General features: G+C 35.3%; 2 protein-coding genes across 2 annotated transcripts; both read right to left on the bottom strand.

Annotated features, from left to right (window-relative positions):
• Positions 1-1,571: 1,571 nt before the first annotated feature.
• On the bottom strand, positions 1,572-19,879 carry LOC143240994 (uncharacterized). Its single transcript, XM_076484384.1, has 3 exons — positions 18,597-19,879; positions 8,867-9,445; positions 1,572-7,394 (listed from the first exon to the last, which is right to left on the bottom strand). The coding sequence occupies exons 2-3, from the start codon at positions 9,439-9,441 to the stop codon at positions 6,623-6,625; spliced, it is 1,347 nt and encodes a 448-aa protein (XP_076340499.1). The 5' UTR covers positions 9,442-9,445; positions 18,597-19,879; the 3' UTR covers positions 1,572-6,622.
• On the bottom strand, positions 12,818-14,068 carry LOC143237189 (histone H3-like). The gene has a single exon (XM_076476169.1). The coding sequence runs from the start codon at positions 13,189-13,191 to the stop codon at positions 12,991-12,993; it is 201 nt and encodes a 66-aa protein (XP_076332284.1). The 5' UTR covers positions 13,192-14,068; the 3' UTR covers positions 12,818-12,990.
• Positions 19,880-21,554: the final 1,675 nt, after the last annotated feature.

Consider the following 21,554-nt stretch of genomic DNA (forward strand, 5'->3'; position numbering starts at 1 on the left):
TAACTGAATGTGATTTTATCCTAACTTAGCCTAACCTAACCTTGCGTATCTTATATTAACCTAATGTAAGTCAACTTTAAAAGGTTTTTAAAATGGGACAAACAACAGGAACAATGTAAGGTGCCCTTTGAAAGTGCAGAAGTACTGGAATTAGCTTTTGGAATCAGTAGTTTTAAAGGCGAGTGGTAAAATAATACTGACTACACCTCATTGAAGAAGATTGGTGATACAGTTTATAACTGTTCAGTAAATAGTACTGGTTACATAGTATTGATCACCTCGAAACAAAACTGGAATATATTATTAATTACCAATATTTAAAGAAGAAATTTATTAATATTTATTAGTCACTGAGTAACAATGTTAATACAATTTAATTACTACTAATCGAAAAATAACTGCAACACGTTAAAAATATTCGGAAACTTTTTTCATGTTATTCGACAAGAATGATGGACTTAATGTAAGTTTTTCTACACGGAACCTTTTTCATCAAACTTGCAGAATGTAAGCCTTAATTTGGCATCAGTATTCCAGCTGGCTTCGATTTTATTTTTTTTACTTTGGAAATAAAGGCAAGCAATATATGGTTTTTCAAATAGAGACTTTCAATCAAAATTCCTAATTTCAGAAGGTTATTACGGTTTTTCCCCCAGCCCACATTTGATTTTCTAAGTTTTTATTTTTCTGGATAAGAAATTATTGTTATCTTTGGAAGAGATATAATATTTTTTCGTTAAAGTCTCAGTGTTTGAGTCTTGTGAGAAATAAACACAAGCGGAGATTTGACGCTTTAAATTAAAGTATGCACCCTTATTCGCTGTTTCGAAAAAAAGATTCTTTTCAAAGAAAAACGTGGATTTTTTCTCGTGTTATTTGATTAGGAAAATGCACTTGTTGTAGACTTTTCTAAATGTAACTCTTCATCAAAATTCCCCAAATTCAATCCTTGATTTGTCATAAATGGTTTGACTAGCTTCAGTTTTACCTAGGCTCGAGTAGCTGCCTTCCCTCTAGTCTTACTCTGCTAAATTAGGGGCGGCTAGCGCAGATAGCCCTCGTGTAGCTTTGCGCGAAATTATAAAACAAACAAGTAGAACACAAATAACCTAATGAATAACTTTGTGCTTAACAAGAATTAAACAAACAAAAATCTCACGGAAGTTCCTAACTTTTTCAGTCGTAGGTGCGTTATTATGTAACGGTGAATCCCACTATTCGTTGGTAAAAGAGTAACCCAAGAGCTGGCAGTGAGTGTTGTTGACTAGATGCCTTGCTTCTAGTCTATCACTACTAAATTAGTGACGGCTACGGCACATAACCCTCAGGTAGCTTTACGCGAAATTCCAAAATAAACTATTTTGGAACCCTCTGTTAATCTTCATACGAAGAAAGCTTCCACTGAAAAACCTCATATGTTGAAATTACTCAGTATCAGCAGTCCTGACTTGAATAATTCAAACTGCATAAAACAGTAGTGCAAAGTGAAAAAGAGGAAACATAAACTTACATTTTAAATTCACACACAAATATTGTGTCAGCTTTTTTTTTGGATTTAATAACCATAAACAGGTGTGAAGAAATACATTTATTTGACAAAAACTAAAACTAAGGAAATACAAGTGTTCTAAAGATCCGTTCAAAACTTTCGTGAATGAACAGTTTTAAATGTCTATGAACTGTAAAAAATAGTATCAGATTAATTATTATTATAATTTTTTTTATTCGTAGTCAATTATGATATGTTTTCTTCTGAGTGTAAAACATCAGAAATATAATTTTAAACATTTAATTGATATATGCTTTCATAGATGACAGCGCAGCTGTTTATTACAAACAGTATTATACGTTATTATTATTATCTTTGACAAACGTGGTATTGTAATTCATGTTAATAATACAAATTAGTTAGTATAATGTACTATAACTAGCATGAATAATATTTTGGACACAGAAATTATATACAATTGTTACATATTATAATATATATCATATAAGTCGACTGTATACTTAAATAACGTGAAAGTACTTTTTAGCCTCCTTTTTCCGTTAGGCCAATAATTTTCCATAGTAATAAATTTTAAGTAGCTTAACGTGACAAATTTAGTCATTGTCATACAGTAGCTCAATATGTTGTTTAATATATATCAAAAACATTTTAAGTCTTTATGAAGGACAAACAAAATCCTGATTTAATTTCTTAAGTTAGGCTTAATGTTTACGGCATTAGAAGAACAGTAATCTTATAAAAAACATATTACATAGCCCAGCTTAAATTAAATTATGTGCACAAAAAGTATAATGTGCACATAATTAAACAAACGAACGTTTATTTTACACACGCATATTAGTGCGTTTAATAATAGAGATTAAATGGTTTGCACACTTTTCCATTCGTTTGTAGACTAAACAGTCTTTTAGAATGTCACGTGCATTTATAAACTTTTCGTTAAATGTAACTATAAAATAGATTTTATTTAAGGAATAAAACAATTTTCGTGAACATAAAGTTTATTGTGTAAAATTTGCATTTAAATTTTACTGAAACTTCCCTTTAACCCACGCTGATTATTATTTCTGGTACATTAATAGCATGTTTGACTGAAAATATCAACTAGAATTATATATGTAATTAGATACACATAACTGAAGGCCCCCCAGTGACTCAGCGGTATGTCTGCGGACTTACAACGCTAAAATCTGGGTTTCGATACCTATGGTGTGCAGAGCACAGATAGCCCATTGTGTAGCTTTGTGCTTAATTAAAAATAACAACAACAACAAATAACAGAGGACGCTGACATATTTAAAGGATATTGGTTAATTCAAAATAGTGAAAAGGTTGGATCTCGTGGCGACGTAATTAGGTAACACTGTCACATTACGTTGAATTAATCACTTAGATGTTCGTAATTAAGGCTCTCCCCTAGTACAGTGGTATGTCTACGGCTTTACAAACCTAAAATCAGGGGTTCGATTCTTCTCCGTGAGCTCAGCAGATAGCCCGATCTGGCTTTGCTATAAGAAAACACACACGTAGTTAAGCCTGGAGTTCAGAAAGTTTCGAATTGCAAATGAAATAATTTGTTTTGAAACTGATAAAATGAACACTGACAAGTGATATTTACAAGTTATGCTCGTTTCCATCCACTCATTTTAACGCATTATTGATTTAACCCTCGGCTATTGACATTTAGTTTTTACCAATTATATAACCTGACATTTAGATCTAAGACTTGTAGTCACTGATTGATGTCTCTTTCTTTTTTCTCTTCTTCTGTTCAACATGTGAAACATGAACATGTTTTCTCAAGGCCGATAATACTAATGAGTGGGTTCGTTTTTTCAGACTTGGTTTGCAGCTGGAGAAGATAACTATATAGCTATGTCCACTGTGTGAAAATACACTTGATCTGGGTGGGAAGACAGTCGTACCAACAACAAGAGGAAGAAACACCTTTAAAAGATCCAGTGAAGGTCGCGGCGATACAGTCTTCATGTCAGAGGGCCAGGCAGTACGTGAAGAGTGCTGTTCACTCAACATCCCATATCACCTGAAGAAAGAGCAAGAGAAAGAAATTGCTTTTAACATAAATCACAACTTAATACCTTGTAGAACTGAAGTGAAACTTGACGCTTGCAATGTTCTCAAAGTATATCCAGTCAGGTCTGTGGAGTTTTAGCACACATCGTCAAGGGTATTCTCAGAAAGTGATGGTAAATGGACCGACTCTGTGAAAAACCAATTGAAGTTTGTGTCTGACCTGCTGGATACTGATGTCATTTATCACAGAAGTTCCAACGCTTATTTACGGACTAAGAGAAGTCATTCATCTCTGTTCAATAACCATAAAGGAAATCAAAGGATGAGAAAAAATCTGATGTCTCGAAGAAAGTCACTTTGTTTCTTCATGAAAATGATGGTGAGCAAATTAATATCAATGATCTGATAAACAAAATGAAGGATGACACAAGTGGTGATGCATACGATCATCCAGAGATGAAAGAAGAGCTTCAAAGTACTTTGACAATAAACTGATGTTCACTGAAATTAACGAGTCAAACCTGTTGAAATATAGGAAAATAGCATCTTCTATCTTGCACAACTTTTATTCATCACCTTAGTTTTGTGATGAAAATTCTCAAAAGACAACTATAATAAAAAAACACACAATTAATGAAAAAATGACATAAAATCACTGACTATATCATGAACTGTATATCCGAATCCTGATGACATTGCTTCTGCAAGTGCCAACTTGAATTTCTTACCAAACTCCTTGTATCTTCGGCTCAACAACACTTTCAGTGGAAAGGATGTTGACTTGAAAGTACCTTCCACTGGCCATGTATTCTAATCTATCCTCTACAAATCAGTTTAACAGTTTATCACTGTTTCAGATCAAACTTTCTAGTGGACACTTTTTACTCACTTGTCTTTAGCTCTTCCTACAAAGAGGTAAAGATCTCTGAAATAAGCGCTGTTATCTTCAGAACACAGCTGTTCCAGTATTGGAGATCCAGTTTATGCAGTACATAACAGATAATATTGAACACAATACCATCACCCTTGATGGAATAAACGTATTGTATGACATGGGGATAATTGTAACCATCACACCTGCAGTGAGCAACAAATCATCAGCGAGCAGTAAATTGGATGTAAAGATTTAAGAGATAATTGAAAAAGCTTTGCTTTTTATCGACATCAAATACTAAAAAGAGGAATGAAATGCTCTAAAAAATTCGAATATAAAAGCCTGCAAACCGCACTTGCTGAAGATTTAACATAGGAAGTTGATTTGTTGTGAAAAGTTTCCTGGTTGATGTGGCTTCATATGCCATTTTGGTCTGAAGTGATACAAACCATTCACACTGGAAGTTTTCCGGGACAGTCGTCAATAATGTACTGTCATTCATGTCAATGGCGACAGTGATTTGCAGATTGTCATTGAAGTAAGGAATTGTACCAAAGACAACATCACAGCTGTCTGTAGAGAGGACATGGATCTTCATGGCAATCATATGATGTAGCTTCGAATGGCATTTTTCTCTTCTCAGCCAAGCAAGGTTAAACCAAAAAAACCTGGGGCATAAAATAGGATCAGGAAAGCTGTGACGTGTCTCCCTTCAACAGGTGCAGTTTCTTGAACATGTATAGTTAACAAAAGCACTTGACCTACTGTACAATGGAAAATTGGATAAGAGCTTAGATGCATTGTGCCATCAACTGTTTTGTTCAAAGGTAGAGATCCACATTCTTCCGCTGACTTCAGTGGCAGAAGAATTCCGGAGCCTAATAATATAGTGCAACAGTAGATGGGAAATTATCCAGAATCAACAGAATGTGGTTGGAAGTGTACACCTTATTTGATAGACAGAGAAAGTGAACTGGCACATCTGATACCACAACCAAGTGACCACTCAAGTCCATGTTTTCTGTAGCTGCAATGCTTTCTGTCACAGTCATTGCAGCAAATGAGGTGACTTTTGGACAAGCAGGATTTTTCACTGATTCATAACTTGATAGTACGTTCACAAGATCAACATAATGCTTTCCACATTGAACTTTGTAGTTCAAACAAGGATGTATCTCATTTTCTATTAGAAATGATTTTACGAAACACTTTCAAACTAGGTCCTACATGGTGGGATTATACACTGTTGTAACGGTGTGCCTGGTGACTGATGACAAATAACATTATCAGAGTCAATATTACATAATCATACATCAATATTTGTAATGTTGTCATTTAATTCTGTCTTTTTCTTTGTTAATAAAAATATTTTTTCAAGATCCTTCTAATGGGATACTTACTACATGAGGATGTTTACAGTGGATACAGCAAGTTGGTGGCTTTGTTTATCTGTGACGTCATGAAACTCAATATTTCGAGATTATTCAAAGTCATTGACGGGTATATAACCCCCGTCGGTGTCAGAGGAGTTCATTATGAATTTAAAACAGCAGACGAAACTTATTTTCAAAATTGTTTTAGGCCGTGGTACATTTTGAAAAAGGGTCGCAAGTCTATTGTTGGATCTAGTTTTGAGTTATGAATAACTGACAGTTAGATCTTGATATCAGAGTTACATCTACCACATGACAAACACGAGATACTGCTGGGTATACAGTTTTGTATGAATTTGTTAGTGCTTTATTGAATGCTGTACTTTGGCAAGACGCAACAGGTGGACAGTGATTTTGTGGGGACAAAACGATAAATCGTACGTACTACTTTACGTATTATTTTTAATTTTAAATGGGACAAATCAAGAAGAGTGTGAGGTAGGAAAAAATCTGCGGTTAACGAGATTATTATCCCAAACTGAAGGCCACTTGTTACTAGATGTCGCTATATGTCACCTTACATATTAGTAATACTGCAGTAAATACTCAGTGATGTGGAGAAACCCACTTGTAGAGAAATATATATGCAAAAACGGCTCGTTTGGGTTGAGAAAATATTTTACATAGAAGAGCGAACAACGTTTCGACCTTCTTCGGTCATCGTCAGGTTCACAAAGGCTATGCATATATATTGTAGTAAATACTGTTTTTGGTTTGGTTTGTCGTCTTTTTTCAGATATGTAACGTTTTTTCTTAGCTTCGGAATTTGTATTACCCAATACCAATCTCTAAGCTCTTAGAGAAACAGTTAAGCTGCTTATTTGGATTAGTCTTAGCAACTGTTGGAGGATCCTTAGTCCTTCCAGCTACTTCATCATAAGCAGGAGGAGGAGAGATTCTTTCATATATTTCATAGTTCCAACCACCTCTCTGCAGGAAGGCACTATCGTTCTCATAGTTTGATCTACTAGCGTTATCTGTTGGTAGGTTTACGTCTGAAACTTCATGACTGTTAGAAGCTTCGGAATAATCGTTGTTCGTATCTTGGGTATTCCAAGTGTCTGACAACAGGTGCTTTGCTGCTTTAGTAGGAGTTGATGAAATTAAGTTGTGATGGTTTTCTAAAACCTGTAAAACATTGTTTTGCTCGTTACTAAAAGGTGCCACTTCTTCTACTTGACGAATGCAATGAGAAACCGCAATTAAATTTGCATCAGAGGCAGAATGCTTCCCATCCTGTGCCACTGTTTCAGTGTTATTATCCAAAGTATAAATCTCAGTGTCACTTGCAATCTCGATATTCTGTGTTATTGGATAGCAATAATCTTTTTGACTAATGTTTCCGACACTTGTTCTGGCTACAGTAGCTGTATTTGAGACAGAAAGGTGGCTCTGCTCGTTTTCTGATAAGATCGAATGAGGAATTGAACAGTTAAGTGACGGGTCTGTCAAATAGCTGTGTTTGGAGTCTGTTTTGTTGTCATTTGGCTTTTGGCATCTTTCCGATACTGATAATAAAAATGATTGGGTTTGTTCAGGCTTTCTGTAAGAAAAAATACAAGAGGAGAAGATAAAAATAAAATATGATTCAGTTTCAAACTGGTTTTCTTTGATAAATCGCAATAACTTTGCCAACAGTAAATAAATTTTTTGATGTAAAGTTATTGACGTCTATATGGAAAGTAAAACGTCTTATTTTAAATTATTTGGCCTAAGGAACGAAATTAAAGGTTAATCAGTTGGTCATATTAAACATTTTTATGTAATTGTTTTGGTAATTAAGTAAGAAACTAAGAATAATTTAGGAGATTTGTTTAAATTGTGAAATAAGTACAGTTAACTAGCATGGAGAATCAAGAGTGATAAAAATCGACGTCCAGCAGATTCACGGGAAAACTTAAAGAAAAAAATTTAAAGACTAGTCACGAGTTTTAACAATGAAAAACTTATGATGCTACTTTGTTGGTACAGAACACACTACTGAAAAGTTTATATTAAAAGCAATAATTGGCACTTTGATGCAGGATTGATAACCAGAGAACCGTGTAGTGCTACAAGTAAGCTGGTAGCCAATTTACTCATTTTGACAGCAACCAATCAGCAAGAAATTTTTGTTTTTGTTCTTGAAAAGTCCAATGAGTTGCAAAAATAAACCAGTGAATTGTTAGAACTATGTGAGAGTAGCTATGCATACTACTTGGAAACTTGTAAAAATACTGAAGAAATGTGTTTGGAACTAAAATCAGTTCTCCAGGACTAAAGTTCTCTCAGCAGATTTTCTCCAAGTTCAAGATGCTGAAGTTTCCCAACTTACAACGAAGCCAAAACATTTCCTAAATGTTGATGTAAGTTAAATTGCTATTTCTCTTGATCAACTAGAGTAGTTAAGGAATTAAAAGTGAATTGCATAAAAGGTACTAAAAACTATAATAGGTTTGAGTATTATTTACATAGAATGTGGACTGGGAATTTACTGAGAATAATGGGTAACTTAATGACTGCTGTGGAGAAATTACTAAGGAATAACTAAACATCTAATGTAAGAAGTTGTATTTTTATAAGTAAATAATAAATTAAATTGACATGTTTTGGGAAATCTCAGTCTCAGAATCATTCTTGACTCTAACCATAAATGTCCTCAAGTTAGTGACTTGTGTGCTCCACTCGCAACTGCATACCTTCATCTAATACAAATTTAGCGTGAAAGTCGAAGCTCCAATAAATACCCTAAACACCTTTCTGTCACGAAAGCAATTTGACATACTTCCTGTAATCTGGGTTTTCAGAACTTAAAACGACAGTTTTCTTATGTATATGTTATAATGATAACTTAAATCCTACCATGTAAGAGTAACTAATAGTTATTTAACTGTCATTATTTAACAATTTCAGAAAAGGTCTAATAAACTTTTCTTTTCACATTAGTATAAACATTAAACAATCCATAAATGATTATTGTTATTACGCAAACATACAAATTATTTAACAGGAAAAAAAATGAAATATTTTACACACCCCGAAGTGTTTGGTAAATCTTCAAGCATGAGAGTGCTAAGCCTTGTAGATAACCTCCGCACTTCTACTTCAGTCATATCTTTAGGGATAGACATAAGTATATAATTTTGTCCATTTATATTCATCAGAGGTGCTGATGGAGAAACTTGTCCATCTATGGTGGAATTATATAAAAGACTGTCGTAGACAGGAACATTCGATGTCACCTCTGCATTTAGGATTAACTGATTATGGGTGTTGCAGTCAAAATATGGAGCTGATGGACAAGGCACTTCAGGTAAGGCATGCTGCTGCATGTTTGTTCTTCTTGACCTTTGGTTTCGATCATTAGTTACTCTGGAACCAGCGAAGTTCAAAATGGCACCGATTAGGACGAGGAATATACCAACGAGTGATACAAATAACCAAAGATAGTCCCACCGGTAAAGGGCCACAAATACACCACCATTGGTTAACATACAAGCTAAGATTGCTAAAACGTATGATACTATGGTTTGAATGTTCCATGGAGCACCATCGTTTTCAATATCACCCCTTATTCGGCACTCTTCCCGCGCGTGCGTGGACGTGGACATCCTCCTAACCATTTGGGAATAAAGAAAAACACCTTTGAAACAAGTGCATATATATATGTATATAAAATACACATCTGGTTCAGCTAAAACTAAAACGTGAAGTACATATTAACCCGATGTTTTTTTTTGTTTGTTTGTTTTGCAAAGAAAAGAAACCAGAAAAGTAACCTTCATCTTCTTTGTTATATGGAAATTCTGCTGATGTGAGAAATCTTGCTAAAGTAATTCGTGATTGCAAGAAACCCACTTGAAGTAAAAATGTATCTCAATACGGTTAGTATGGGTACTAAAACTTTCATTAAAATAAAGTAGAAAACAACGTTTCGACCTTCTTAGGTCATCTTCAGCTTAAGGAAAAAATGACCTAAGAAGGTCGAAACGTTGTTCTCTACTTTATGTTAATGAAGTTTTAATACCCATACCAGCCACCTTGAGATACAAATATTGATAAAGTTGACCATCTGTCGTTAAAAATACTTTGTCGGTGTAATTAGCAAATTCTTTTATTAGAAATGTCAGGCTTCTTATCAGAAGAATTAAACGTGACAAAAAAATCGGCTACATTTGTCCCACATAATTTGTCTATATGAATCTCAAATCAGAGGTGTGTAGAAAAAGCTTGCTTTCAACAAGCCACTGTCAACAGTACAACTAGAATGTTATTTATGTGTTTGCTTTGATACTGAATAACATTTGTTAAACTCATTTCCCTCTCTGTTTGTTTTTATTCAACAGACAGCCTTACTTGGCCCAGCATGGCCAGGTGATTAAGGCACTCGACTCGTAATTTGAGGGTCCCGGGTTCGAATCCCCGTCACAGTAAACATGCTCGATCTTTCAGCCCTGGGGCGTTATAATGTGACGGTGAATCTATTTCTTGGTAAAAGAGTAGCCCAAGAGTTGGCGGTGGGTGGTAATGACTAGCTGCTCTAGTCTTACACTGCGAATTTAGAGATGGCTAGCACAGATAGCCCATGTCAGGCTTTGCGCGAAATTCAAAACAAGCCAAATAAGCCTTACTTATAAAAACTTGTAATAGTATCAAAACGAGTCAACTAGTAATTCAGAAGTAAGTTCGTGTGCTTATAATGACAAAAAATCAGGTTTCGGGTATCAAAAAATGTCAGGTGTGTATCTTTATCATTTTTGTGGGTATTTTCGCTTTTCTTTAAAGAATTTGCTGTGTTTATTCCCTGGAGGTTATTCTATATATTTTCTCTCTCCATCCAATGTCACCTTGCTCCTCGCCTCTTTATCAATATGCAAGTAACACAGAGAACAGCTTTTTGTAGTTCTATAGATTTATTAGGTTCAGGCCTCCAGTCAAACAACGAACTATTGTCCACAATAACTATGTTTTATTTTTAATTATTAATTAAATAAACTTTGTATTAGATGTGCGAACATGATTTAGGTTTATCACACCTCGAAGTAATGTTTGTTTATAAACTGTTTACATCAAGTTATGTAGAGTTTATGTATATTAGGCAAATGTCATCTTGTACATTTTCTTCTCCATCAGGATAAGAGGACAAAAACACGATACAATTATTATTTTTTATCCGAACTCACTTAGGACTAAGCATGGCCTGGTGCTTAGGGCACTGGAACAGCAATCTGAGGTTCGAGGTTCAAGTCTATTTCAGTTCAGGGAGAGTTATAATGTGACGGTCATTTCCACTAATCGTTTGTGCAGAGTAGATCAAGAGGTGATAGTTGGAGTTTCTGACCAGATGCCTTCCCTCTACTCTGTCACTTCTAAATTAGGGACTGCTGGCATAGATGGCTCACATGCAGCTTTGCGCGAAAATAAACAAACTGAACACGTGTTTCCGTTTAACAGTCGACTTAGTAATACCAGAAAAAAAAAAGTAACATTAAACGACTTTAAAGTTATATACTAGCGGAAAGATATCTAAGAACGTATGAGTAAAAGCAAATATTTTTTCTTGTATTCAGTGGCGACGAGACCTTTCGCCTAATACCAGGGCTTATTAGGTCATATGAGATACAATAAGTTTAGATATGGAATATGACAGGTATAGTAATGGTATAGATATTATTTAATTCATCGATTTATATCAACTTCTGTGCTGTCAACATTAAGGTAATGAAGTGTAATTACTGTCAGCCAGTACACACTAAACTGGCGTCACATAAGGGACGCTAAACGTTACGATTTGTACTAAGGTGACGTCTGCAAAACTTTCACAAGCCATGATTCACGAGAAGAATTATACACTATGTAAGCTACATCATAGCATGACATACGAACTTCAAAAGCAATATATAAAAACTATTTGTCACTTCTGATTTTGGTTTTATTTACCCTTTAAACTAGCCATTTGTGTAGCTTTTTTTCTTAATAACAAACAACAACCACCACTCTTGAAACATAACAATTTCAGAGTGCATCTAGTTAATTATTTTAGTTAAATCACCTATAACTCGGAATCACGCGAATGATTAATAACACAATATTATATTTCTACTAAGTTGAATGGAATAAATTTTACTATCATTCAAAAGAACTGGCAAACTAGCAAGCTCTAGTGTTTCTTGATCCAACAGACACAGAACAAACTAGCAAGCTCTAGCGTTTCTTGATCCAACAGACACAGAACAAACTAGCAAGCTCTAGTGTTTCTTGATCCAACAGACACAGAACAAACTAGCAAGCTCTAGTGTTTCTTGATCCAACAGACACAGAACAAACTAGCAAGCTCTAGTGTTTCTTGATCCAACAGACACAGAACAAACTAGCAAGCTCTAGTGTTTCTTGATCCAACAGACACAGAACAAACTAGCAAGCTCTAGTGTTTCTTGATCCAACAGACACAGAACAAACTAGCAAGCTCTAGTGTTTCTTGATCCAACAGACACAGAACAAACTAGCAAGCTCTAGTGTTTCTTGATCCAACAGACACAGAACAAACTAGCAAGCTCTAGTGTTTCTTGATCCAACAGACACAGAACAAACTAGCAAGCTCTAGTGTTTCTTGATCCAACAGACACAGAACAAACTAGCAAGCTCTAGTGTTTCTTGATCCAACAGACACAGAACAAACTAGCAAGCTCTAGTGTTTCTTGATCCAACAGACACAGAACAAACTAGCAAGCTCTAGCGTTTCTTGATCCAACAGACACAGAACAAACTAGCAAGCTCTAGTGTTTCTTGATCCAACAGACACAGAACAAACTAGCAAGCTCTAGCGTTTCTTGATCCAACAGACACAGAACAAACTAGCAAGCTCTAGTGTTTCTTGATCCAACAGACACAGAACAAACTAGCAAGCTCTAGCGTTTCTTGATCCAACAGACACAGAAAAACATTTCTTAAGTATTTCTTACAAAACAAAGTGAGACGTCTCTTTCTCTCTCAGGAGCGTCAGATGAACTTGACCTCTTCCTCCTTCCTTTCCTTTGTTGGTTTGAACAGTTTAGTATATTAATTATTACTACATGAGGGCCAGAGTAACCCGCATTTACTTAGGCCCCTATCAGGGCAAGTTTATTGACGAGAGTAAGATACATTACCTCTCTCTCCATTTAGGCTCGTTCCCCTCGAATTCTACAGGCGAGTTGGATGTCTTTCGGCATGATGGTCACCCTCTTTGCATGAATGGCACACAGGGTAGCGTCTTCAAAGAGACCCACCAAGTATGCCTCACTGGCCTCCTGAAGAGCCATGACAGCAGAGCTCTGGAATCCCAGATCAGTCTTGGAGTCCTGGGCAGTTTCTCTCACCATTCCCTGAGAAGGTAGGTTTCAAATGAGCAGCTGAGTTGACTTCTGGTATCGACGGATTTCACGAAGGGCAACAGTTCCGGGCCTGTAACGATGAGGTTTCTTTACACCTCTTGTGGCTGGAGCAGCTTTAGTGGCCAGTTGTTTTATTGGTGCTTTTCAGCCATTGTATTTCCTTGCACTTTGTTTCGTGCGAGACATAATTTAATTTTTCCGTGCTGTATTACAAGGACGTAGTACTATACTCTTTGACTACCGTGCTGCGAATGATCATCGTTCGCTCCCTGTGAGACGTCTCTCTCCCTCGTTGTTTGGGTATATATGTGTGTATACCCAGGAGGGTCAGGTACACTTGACCTCTTCCTCTCCTGTGAGACGTTTCTCTTTCTCTCTCTCTCTGGTGCTTGGGTATATATATTTGTATACCCAGGAGGGACAGGTACACTAGACCTCTTTCTCCTTCCATTACTTTGTTGGAGTGGCCAAATTAATATATTACGAGTAAATACTGAATGGCTGAAATAATATGATAACTTTAGTCTGGTCCTTTTCAGGGCAATGTCTATTTATATTGTTCTTTTTTTTAATAAGTCTAGAACGTAGGTGGCCTGTTTTATTTTAGTTCTATTTAATTATTACTATTATTATTTTAAATGATTTTTATCTTAATGAGTATAAATATAACGGGGAGAGGTGTTTAGGTCTCTCTTCATCATATATGTAATATCTGTCTAGTTCGCATAACAACTCATTTTTTCTACAATTTATATCAAAATATTTTATTGTACTATGTAGAAGTCTATCTGTTATTATTTGTGTATTTGAGACGTCTTGGTCTATCTTTGTTTGTTTTGAACTTCCCGCCAAGCTACTCGAAAGCTATCTGTGCTAGCCGTCCCTAATTTAGCAGTGTAAGACTAGAGGGAAGGCAGCGACTCATCACTACCCACTGCCAGCTCTTGGGATACTCTTCTACCAAAGAAGAGTGGGATTCACCTCTCTTTATAACGGCCTACGACTGGGCCCGGCATGGCGAAGCGTGTTAAGGCGTGCGACTCGTAATCTGAGGGTCGCGGGTTCGCACCCCGTCAAACATGCTCGCCCTTTCGGCCGTGGGGGCGTTATAATGTGACGGTTAATCCCACTATTCGTTGGTAAAATAGTAGCCCAAGAGTTGGCGGTGGGTAGTGATGACTATCTGCCTTCCCTCTAGTCTTACACTGCTAAATTAGGGACGGCTAGCACAGATAGCCCTCGAGTAGCTTTGTGCGAAATTCAAAAACAAAACAAAAAACCCACGACTGAAAGAGCTAGGTGTGAAGGGGCTTGGTCTGTGTTTCTTTTTCAGTTAAATTAGATAAACTGTATTTATTTTAAAAGCTTAAATGATACTGTTTGAAGTAGTAAAAATCTTACAATGTAAGAACAACGTAGGTTTATTATGTATGTGTCTCTGTGTGTTTTAACATGTACGATTGTCAATAATTTTGTTTCTGGTGAGTAAATCATTTTCAAGTATTATTCATACACATTTAATAAAGTTTCGGAAAGACCTCGAGCTACGTAAACAGTCGTTACTCAAACATTAACATTGGTGTTAAAAAATTTCAGCCTCTTCTACAGATTTCCTTGGAACGGAAACCAAGAAAACCGTATACTGTTGTTACATAGAGGGCTCAGCATGAAGTTATATAAGAACAAAGTTTTATCACCAACGGAATCATGGGTGAAAAGGCAGATGGGGGGGGGGGAGGTACGCGTAATCCTCCCATGGAACTTTGTACAAGATTTAATTATTATTTTCAACATATTGTAAAATGTAACCTATTCTGCGACCAGAACTAAGTTCAAAGGTCTCCCTTGAGGCGATGAAAAGAAAAGTTTCTTTCAAAAATGGAGATAAATTAACTTTACCGAATCTTTAAATACTGTTGCTCTTAGGTTCCTATAACCGGGAATTACCTCAATTTGAATCACTAGACAGACTTCAACGACATTTTCAAAATTTCATGACCAAAGCTGAAAGCCATATTTTCAAAATTTATGGTTCTTTCCGTTATAACTAAAGCCCGCACTTCAGTTAACATAAATAACCCAGAAAACAAAACTATTTTCATATTGTTATTACCCAACTAGCAGTGTATAATATTACTTTGGGTAACCTGAACTGTTGATGATAATATACTTTGAATGAGATAAGTTACTTTGTATAACATAATTTACATTGCTGATACTAATATACTTTGAGCGAGTTTAGTTACTTTGGTTTAAAAAATTACACTGTTCATAGTAATGTACTTTGAGCGAGGTTAGTTACTTTGTTCAACATAATTTACACTGTTCATAGCAATATACTTTGAGCGAGGTTAGTTACTTTGTTTAACATAATTTACATTGTTGATAGTAATATACTTTGAGCGAGGTTTAACATGCTTTGTTGATAGTAATATACTTTGAGCGAGGTTAGATGCTTTGTTTAACATAATTTACACTGTTTTGAGCAAGGTTAGCTACTTTGTTTAACATAATTTCCATTGTTGATAGTAATGTACTTTGAACGAGGTTAGTTACTTTGTTTAACATAATTTACACTGTTCGTAGTAATATATTTTGAGCGAGTTTAGTTAGTTTATTTAACATAATTTACACTGTTCATAGTAATGTACTTTGAGCGAGGTTAGTTACTTTGTTCAACATAATTTACACTGTTCATAGTAATGTACTTTAAACGAGGTTAGTTACGTTGTTTAACATAATTTACACTCTTGATAGTAATGTACTTTGAACGAGGTTAGTTACTTTGTTTAACATAATTTACACTGTTCGTAGTAATATATTTTGAGCGAGGTTAGTCACTTTGTTTAACATAATTTACACTGTTCATAGTAATGTACTTTGAGCGAGGTTAGTTACTTTGTTCAACATAATTTACACTGTTCATAGTAATGTACTTTAAACGAGGTTAGTTACGTTGTTTAACATAATTTACACTCTTGATAGTAATGTACTTTGAACGAGGTTAGTTGCTTTGTTTAACATAATTTACACTGTTCGTAGTAATATACTTTGAGCGAGTTTAGTTACTTTATTTAACATAATTTACACTGTTTATAGTAATATACTTTGAGCGAGGTTAATTGCTTTGTTTAACATAATTTACACTGTTTTGAGCGAGGTTAGTTACGTTGTTTAATATAATTTACACTCTTTATAGTAATATACTTTGAGCGAGGTTAGTTACTTTATTTAACATAATTTACACTGTTCATAGTAATGTGCTTTGAGCGAGGTTAGTTACTTTGTTTAACATAATTTACACTGTTCATAGTAATATACTTTGAACGAGATTAGTTACTTTGTTTAATATACTTTGAACGAGGTTGGTCACTTTGTTTAATGTAAGTTACACTCTTGATGATAAAAATATACTTTGAGCGAGGTTAGTTACAATTTTAAAAATAAGTTTTCACTGTTTTACAAAGTTTATTTTTTTATACTATTAGCTATGAAGATTCACACAAAAAACCGCATGGTGTCATTCCAATAATGTTAGCGAATAAATTTTCGTCCGTTCAGCAAACTAGGTGATGAAATAAAACTTATAAAGTAAGAATATCTATGTTCGCTAGCGAAGGATATTTATTAAAGAAACTTGTTTTCAACGCATTTTGGGATAAAAACAGATCTCACGGTAAAGCGTAAGTACAATACACTCGTGTAGTAAATATTAAAAAGAATCATTCTTACTTCGTGATGAAGTAGGGATATTTTGTTTATTAACATTCTGGCAAACGTTTATGACCTGGCATTCCTACACAACCACCGATATCAAGTGTTTACTTGGGTGTGACCCGTACGCCAGAGATCATGGTGTACATGTACAAACCAGAGCTCGCGTTTTTACCCGCTGGGTTACGTGAATCCGAGATTTGGCAACATATGGATTCTGAAAATAAACCTTTCTGGACGTATGATTGAATATACCTCGTGCACGATAATAAACCGTACAAAACTAGTTCCTCCAGTATCACTTACCTAGATAAATATAATCATATTTTGGTATGTATCAAAACTTGATGAAGTACTGTAGTTTTAAAACAAAAGGTTTTATAATTCCCAACTCTTCTTCAACGCTATTCAGGTCTTGAAGACCTGGGAGGATCAGATGCAAACTGACCTCTTCCTCCCTGATGAACAGTTGTTGTTTAATTATTCTAGGGTTTGGGCTTAATAAGCTGGTTTGGATGTTTATCAATTTCTGTTACCACTTTCCTTTTCAAAGCTCTTCCCATTTTATGTTATCTGGTTATGTGATTCTTGTTGAAAATATGTGTTGGCTGTGTTGTTGTGTTATGTTTTAGATGTACAAGCAAATGCGTAACCTGAGATAATAACGGTGTTAAGTTTTTCTGTAACTATTTTGATTATTATTATATTGTCGTCCTGGTTTTGAGGGTTTCTGTATTGTCATAAGAATTCATAAAAATATATTTTTGTCTGCTTCTGTTATTAAGCTTATTGTTTCGTGTTGTTGTGTTTGAACAGTTTTGTGTTGTGTGTTTTGTTTATTTTGTTGGAAGCTGGAGCTTGGGTAAGTGTCTTTGTTGCCTGAGCATATGAATGTCTTGAAGAATGTTGGTTGATGTTTGTGGGTGTTGGTAACAGTGTTAAAAATGTTTTATAGATTGTTGGTTGGTGTTGGTAATATTGTTCAGGATGTCTTGTAGATTGTTGGTTGATGTTGGTAACATTGTTTAAAATGTCTTGTAGATTGTTGGTTGATGTTGGTTACATTGTGAAGAATGTCTTGTAGATTGTTGTTTGATGTTGGTTACATTGTGAAGAATGTCTTGTAGATTGTTGGTTGATGTTGGTTACATTGTGAAGAATGTCTTGTAGATTGTTGGTTGATGTTGATAACATTGTTAAGAATGTCTTGTAGATTGTTGGTTGATGTTGGTAACATTGCTAAGAATGTCTTGTAGATTATTGTTTGATGTTGGTAACATTGCTAAGAATGTCTTGTAGATTATTGTTTGATGTTGGTAACATTGCTAAGAATGTTTTGTAGATTGTTGGTTGATGTTGTTAACAGTGTTCTTCTTGGTGTTTGGTTCCAACAATGTGGTTTGTTTTATTTTAAATTTCGCGCAAAGCTATGCGAGAGCAACCCTAATTTGGTACACACATACAACAGAAGAGATAGGTTTTTGTCTTTTTCATTTTAATTTTGGTATGATTTTTTTTTTCATTTTAATTTTAACAGGAAAAATGGTTGTTGTAAGTTGAAGCTTTATCTTCGTAATGCAACAGTTTAGGTAGTTTTAAATTAAATATATTCACAATAATATGTAAACTTGCACTTCGTCAGTTTACTCTACACTCAGTAATAGTTAACAATGACTTACCTTCACAAATGCGATGACAACAGAGATTTAAAGAAGAAGCATTTTCTTTATTGGTTAGGCTCTTGAATATAGTTTCCAGAACACACTTTAAACTTTAAAAACACACATTTAAAGTTCACTGTTGAAGTTTTACCGTCGTTATGAAGAGCTGTAAGCAGTGTCTCTTTAGTAACACAGTTTTCCGTCATCGGCATGCGAATTTCGGGGGGGAAGGGAGGGAATATGGCGGTTTACTTCTCTTGGCGTTCTTCCTCAAGTTGAGCTATTTACCTTGAAATAAATATCTACAGCCCGCAAAAAAAGCAATAAACATCCAGAAATACCGGTTTAAAGACACCAATAAGAACTTTGCAGACAAGTAATCAGTATTTCTGTTATACTAGAAACGTTTAAAGACTAAACGCATTCAACAACACATCGGAATAACAACCCTCCCACACAGTTTCCTGCATCGCGACTGAACTGTATTCGAGGTGGGAGGGATAGCGATTCGTCTAAAGTTACAGCACCAGCTAGTCAGTAGTGTTTGTTCTGGACAAGAGAGTCGTTTTCCATGACTGCATCTTAACAGCCACATTGTATGCATTTACGTTTGGCTTTGGAAGATTTGATTATGCGACTCAGTGTGTAAATGATTATATGTATTTAAAAACGGCTGGTATGAGTTGAGAAAATTTTTTATGTAGAGGAGCGAACAACGTTTTGACCGTTTTTACATATATATTTTTGTCTACAAGTGGGTTTTCTCGTCATCACGGATGTAAATGATTATATTTTATTTTTATGGAGTTTTCGCGCACAGCTATATATTTTGAACTAATAGACTAGAAAGAAGGCAATTAGTCAACAGCATCTTATGCTAAATCTTTAGTTATTCTTCTTTCGCAGAAAATTATGATTTGACGTCACTCTTACAGCACTGGCCTGGCATGGCCAAGCGTGTTAAGGCGTGCGATTCGTAATCTGAGGGTCGCGACTTCGCATCCCCATCGCGCCAAACATGCTCGCCCTTTCAGCCGTGGGGGCGTTATAATGTGACGGTCAATTCCACTATTCGTTGGTAAACGTGTAGCCCAAGAGTTGGCGGTGGGTGGTGATGACTAGCTGCCTTCCCTCTAGTCTTACACTGCTAAATTAGGGACGGCTAGCACAGATAGCCCTCGAGTAGCTTTGTGCGAAATTCAAAAACAAACAATCTTACAGCACACTTCCGACCACAAAGCTCAAAGCACGCTTTTGACGGAATAAGAAGTGAACTATGAATAGTTGGATTCACAGTCTGAGTACACTAACTACAACCCTATTATATCGCCATCTCGCGAGCCGTGGGACTACTTTAACCTCTAGGCTATGCATAGCCACATTATAACGCCATCTCACGAACTGTGGGTCTAACTTTAGTCTAGTTATGATACAACATAAAAAGAAGTAAGAATTAAATCACTTATTTTCTCACGCACATACGCGAGGACTTGGGGGTTTGGCGGAAACCCCTTTTTTGTGATTTTTGAGTGACTGTTTGGAATTGAACACAAAGCTACAGAATGAGATATTTGCGCTCTATCGAAACCTGGTTTCTAGCAGTGATATTGTTATAGAGCAGCTACTTATGGTATTTAATGTTTTCTACGTTGTATACGTTTTTATGATCAAGCATTAGCATTTTTTAATCTTCAAGTAGTTATATTACCCCAGAATCCCCTGATTGCGATTCGCACAATGTGTTGATTTTTAATCTGACAAATTAGAAAACCCCCATTCAGACATTGTGCTTACGGGCCTGTTACTAATACTTAAAAAGATCTGTTAATTCACAAGCGATTAAATTCATATATTGTTCTTTTTATAATTATGCTACGATTAGATTAGATATTGAATGATGTAAAAGTTTCTAAAAATAATTTTAATTAAAAATTGCTTCTCAAATAAGACACTTTCAAAATTATTACCATAAGATGGCGCGCTATACCATATCCAACGCCTGTAGAAGACTACTCGGTGTAAAATAGACCAATAAGACATCTTTTTTCATTTAATTACTAAAGCAATGGCTTGTGTGAACTTTTATACAAAATATTTGGAATAATTTTGGAAAGAGTAAGGAAAGGATATAAAAGGCAAGTCAAAACAACGGGAATACCAACGCTTTATCGTGTGAAAATGTATAACACCAGAGGACAGTCACAAATACTACAAATTTCTAACTGTGATTGATTGGTTGTTATCCAATCAGCGAGACGGTGCAATATAAAGTTTATAAAAGTAAAGGCAGTCAGTGTTCAAATCATACTTTCCAAGAACGAAATGCCTGTTAAAAATAGAAGCTAGACTCTGAAAAGGGTTTGTGAAATTGCATTATTAATAATAGTTGTTGAGGTGAAGTAATATTAAGTACTTACCACAAGGTGGGTTCTTTATTAAACAATTGACGATTGGATACAAAACTTGCTGTAGTTAGAGGTATAAATATTATCTTGATAATAGTACAATAAATATTAGCACGTCATCAAGAATTAGCACGAAGTGTTTTAAATGCGTGTGTAGCAGCTCGAACATCACAGCTGGAAAGAAATTAGTAAATGCATGTACTCACATCAAGGAAAAGTTTGCATAAATTTGAATGATGTTATTTCCCTAAATATTTCAGTTACTAAATAGATACAGATCAACCTACGCAACATTATTTTCAGTAATAAATGTTACACTAATAGAACGTCTGCAGTCAAATCTGTGTAAAACCAATTCTGCAAAAAGTCGCTCACCATAGTGTCTCTGATGGAAGTCTGAAGACTCATAAAGCTAAAATCCAAGTTTTGGTAGAAAGGAGTGGATTAAGGGTCAGATAAACCAGGTTATTTGTTCATATTTTTATTTTACCGAGCGTAATACGATCACGATTAAAGACTAAGGTAAAACAACAACTAAACCTCGTAATGGGCTTCTTTTTTTTTAGCCCAG

The sequence above is a fragment of the Tachypleus tridentatus genome, chromosome 13 (assembly GCF_004210375.1).
Source record: "Tachypleus tridentatus isolate NWPU-2018 chromosome 13, ASM421037v1, whole genome shotgun sequence".
In the NCBI taxonomy this organism is placed as follows: Eukaryota; Metazoa; Arthropoda; class Merostomata; order Xiphosura; family Limulidae; genus Tachypleus; species Tachypleus tridentatus.

Excerpts from the sequence above, each read along its gene's own strand:
- LOC143237189 (XM_076476169.1), bottom strand. The coding sequence starts at position 13,191 with ATGGTGAGAGAAACTGCCCAGGACTCCAAGACTGATCTGGGATTCCAG.
- LOC143240994 (XM_076484384.1), bottom strand. The coding sequence starts at position 9,441 with ATGTCCACGTCCACGCACGCGCGGGAAGAGTGCCGAATAAGGGGTGAT. Across the intron at positions 7,395-8,866 it reads GATTTACCAAACACTTCGGG|AAAGCCTGAACAAACCCAAT; the intron begins GTGTGTAAAATA and ends TTTTTCTTACAG.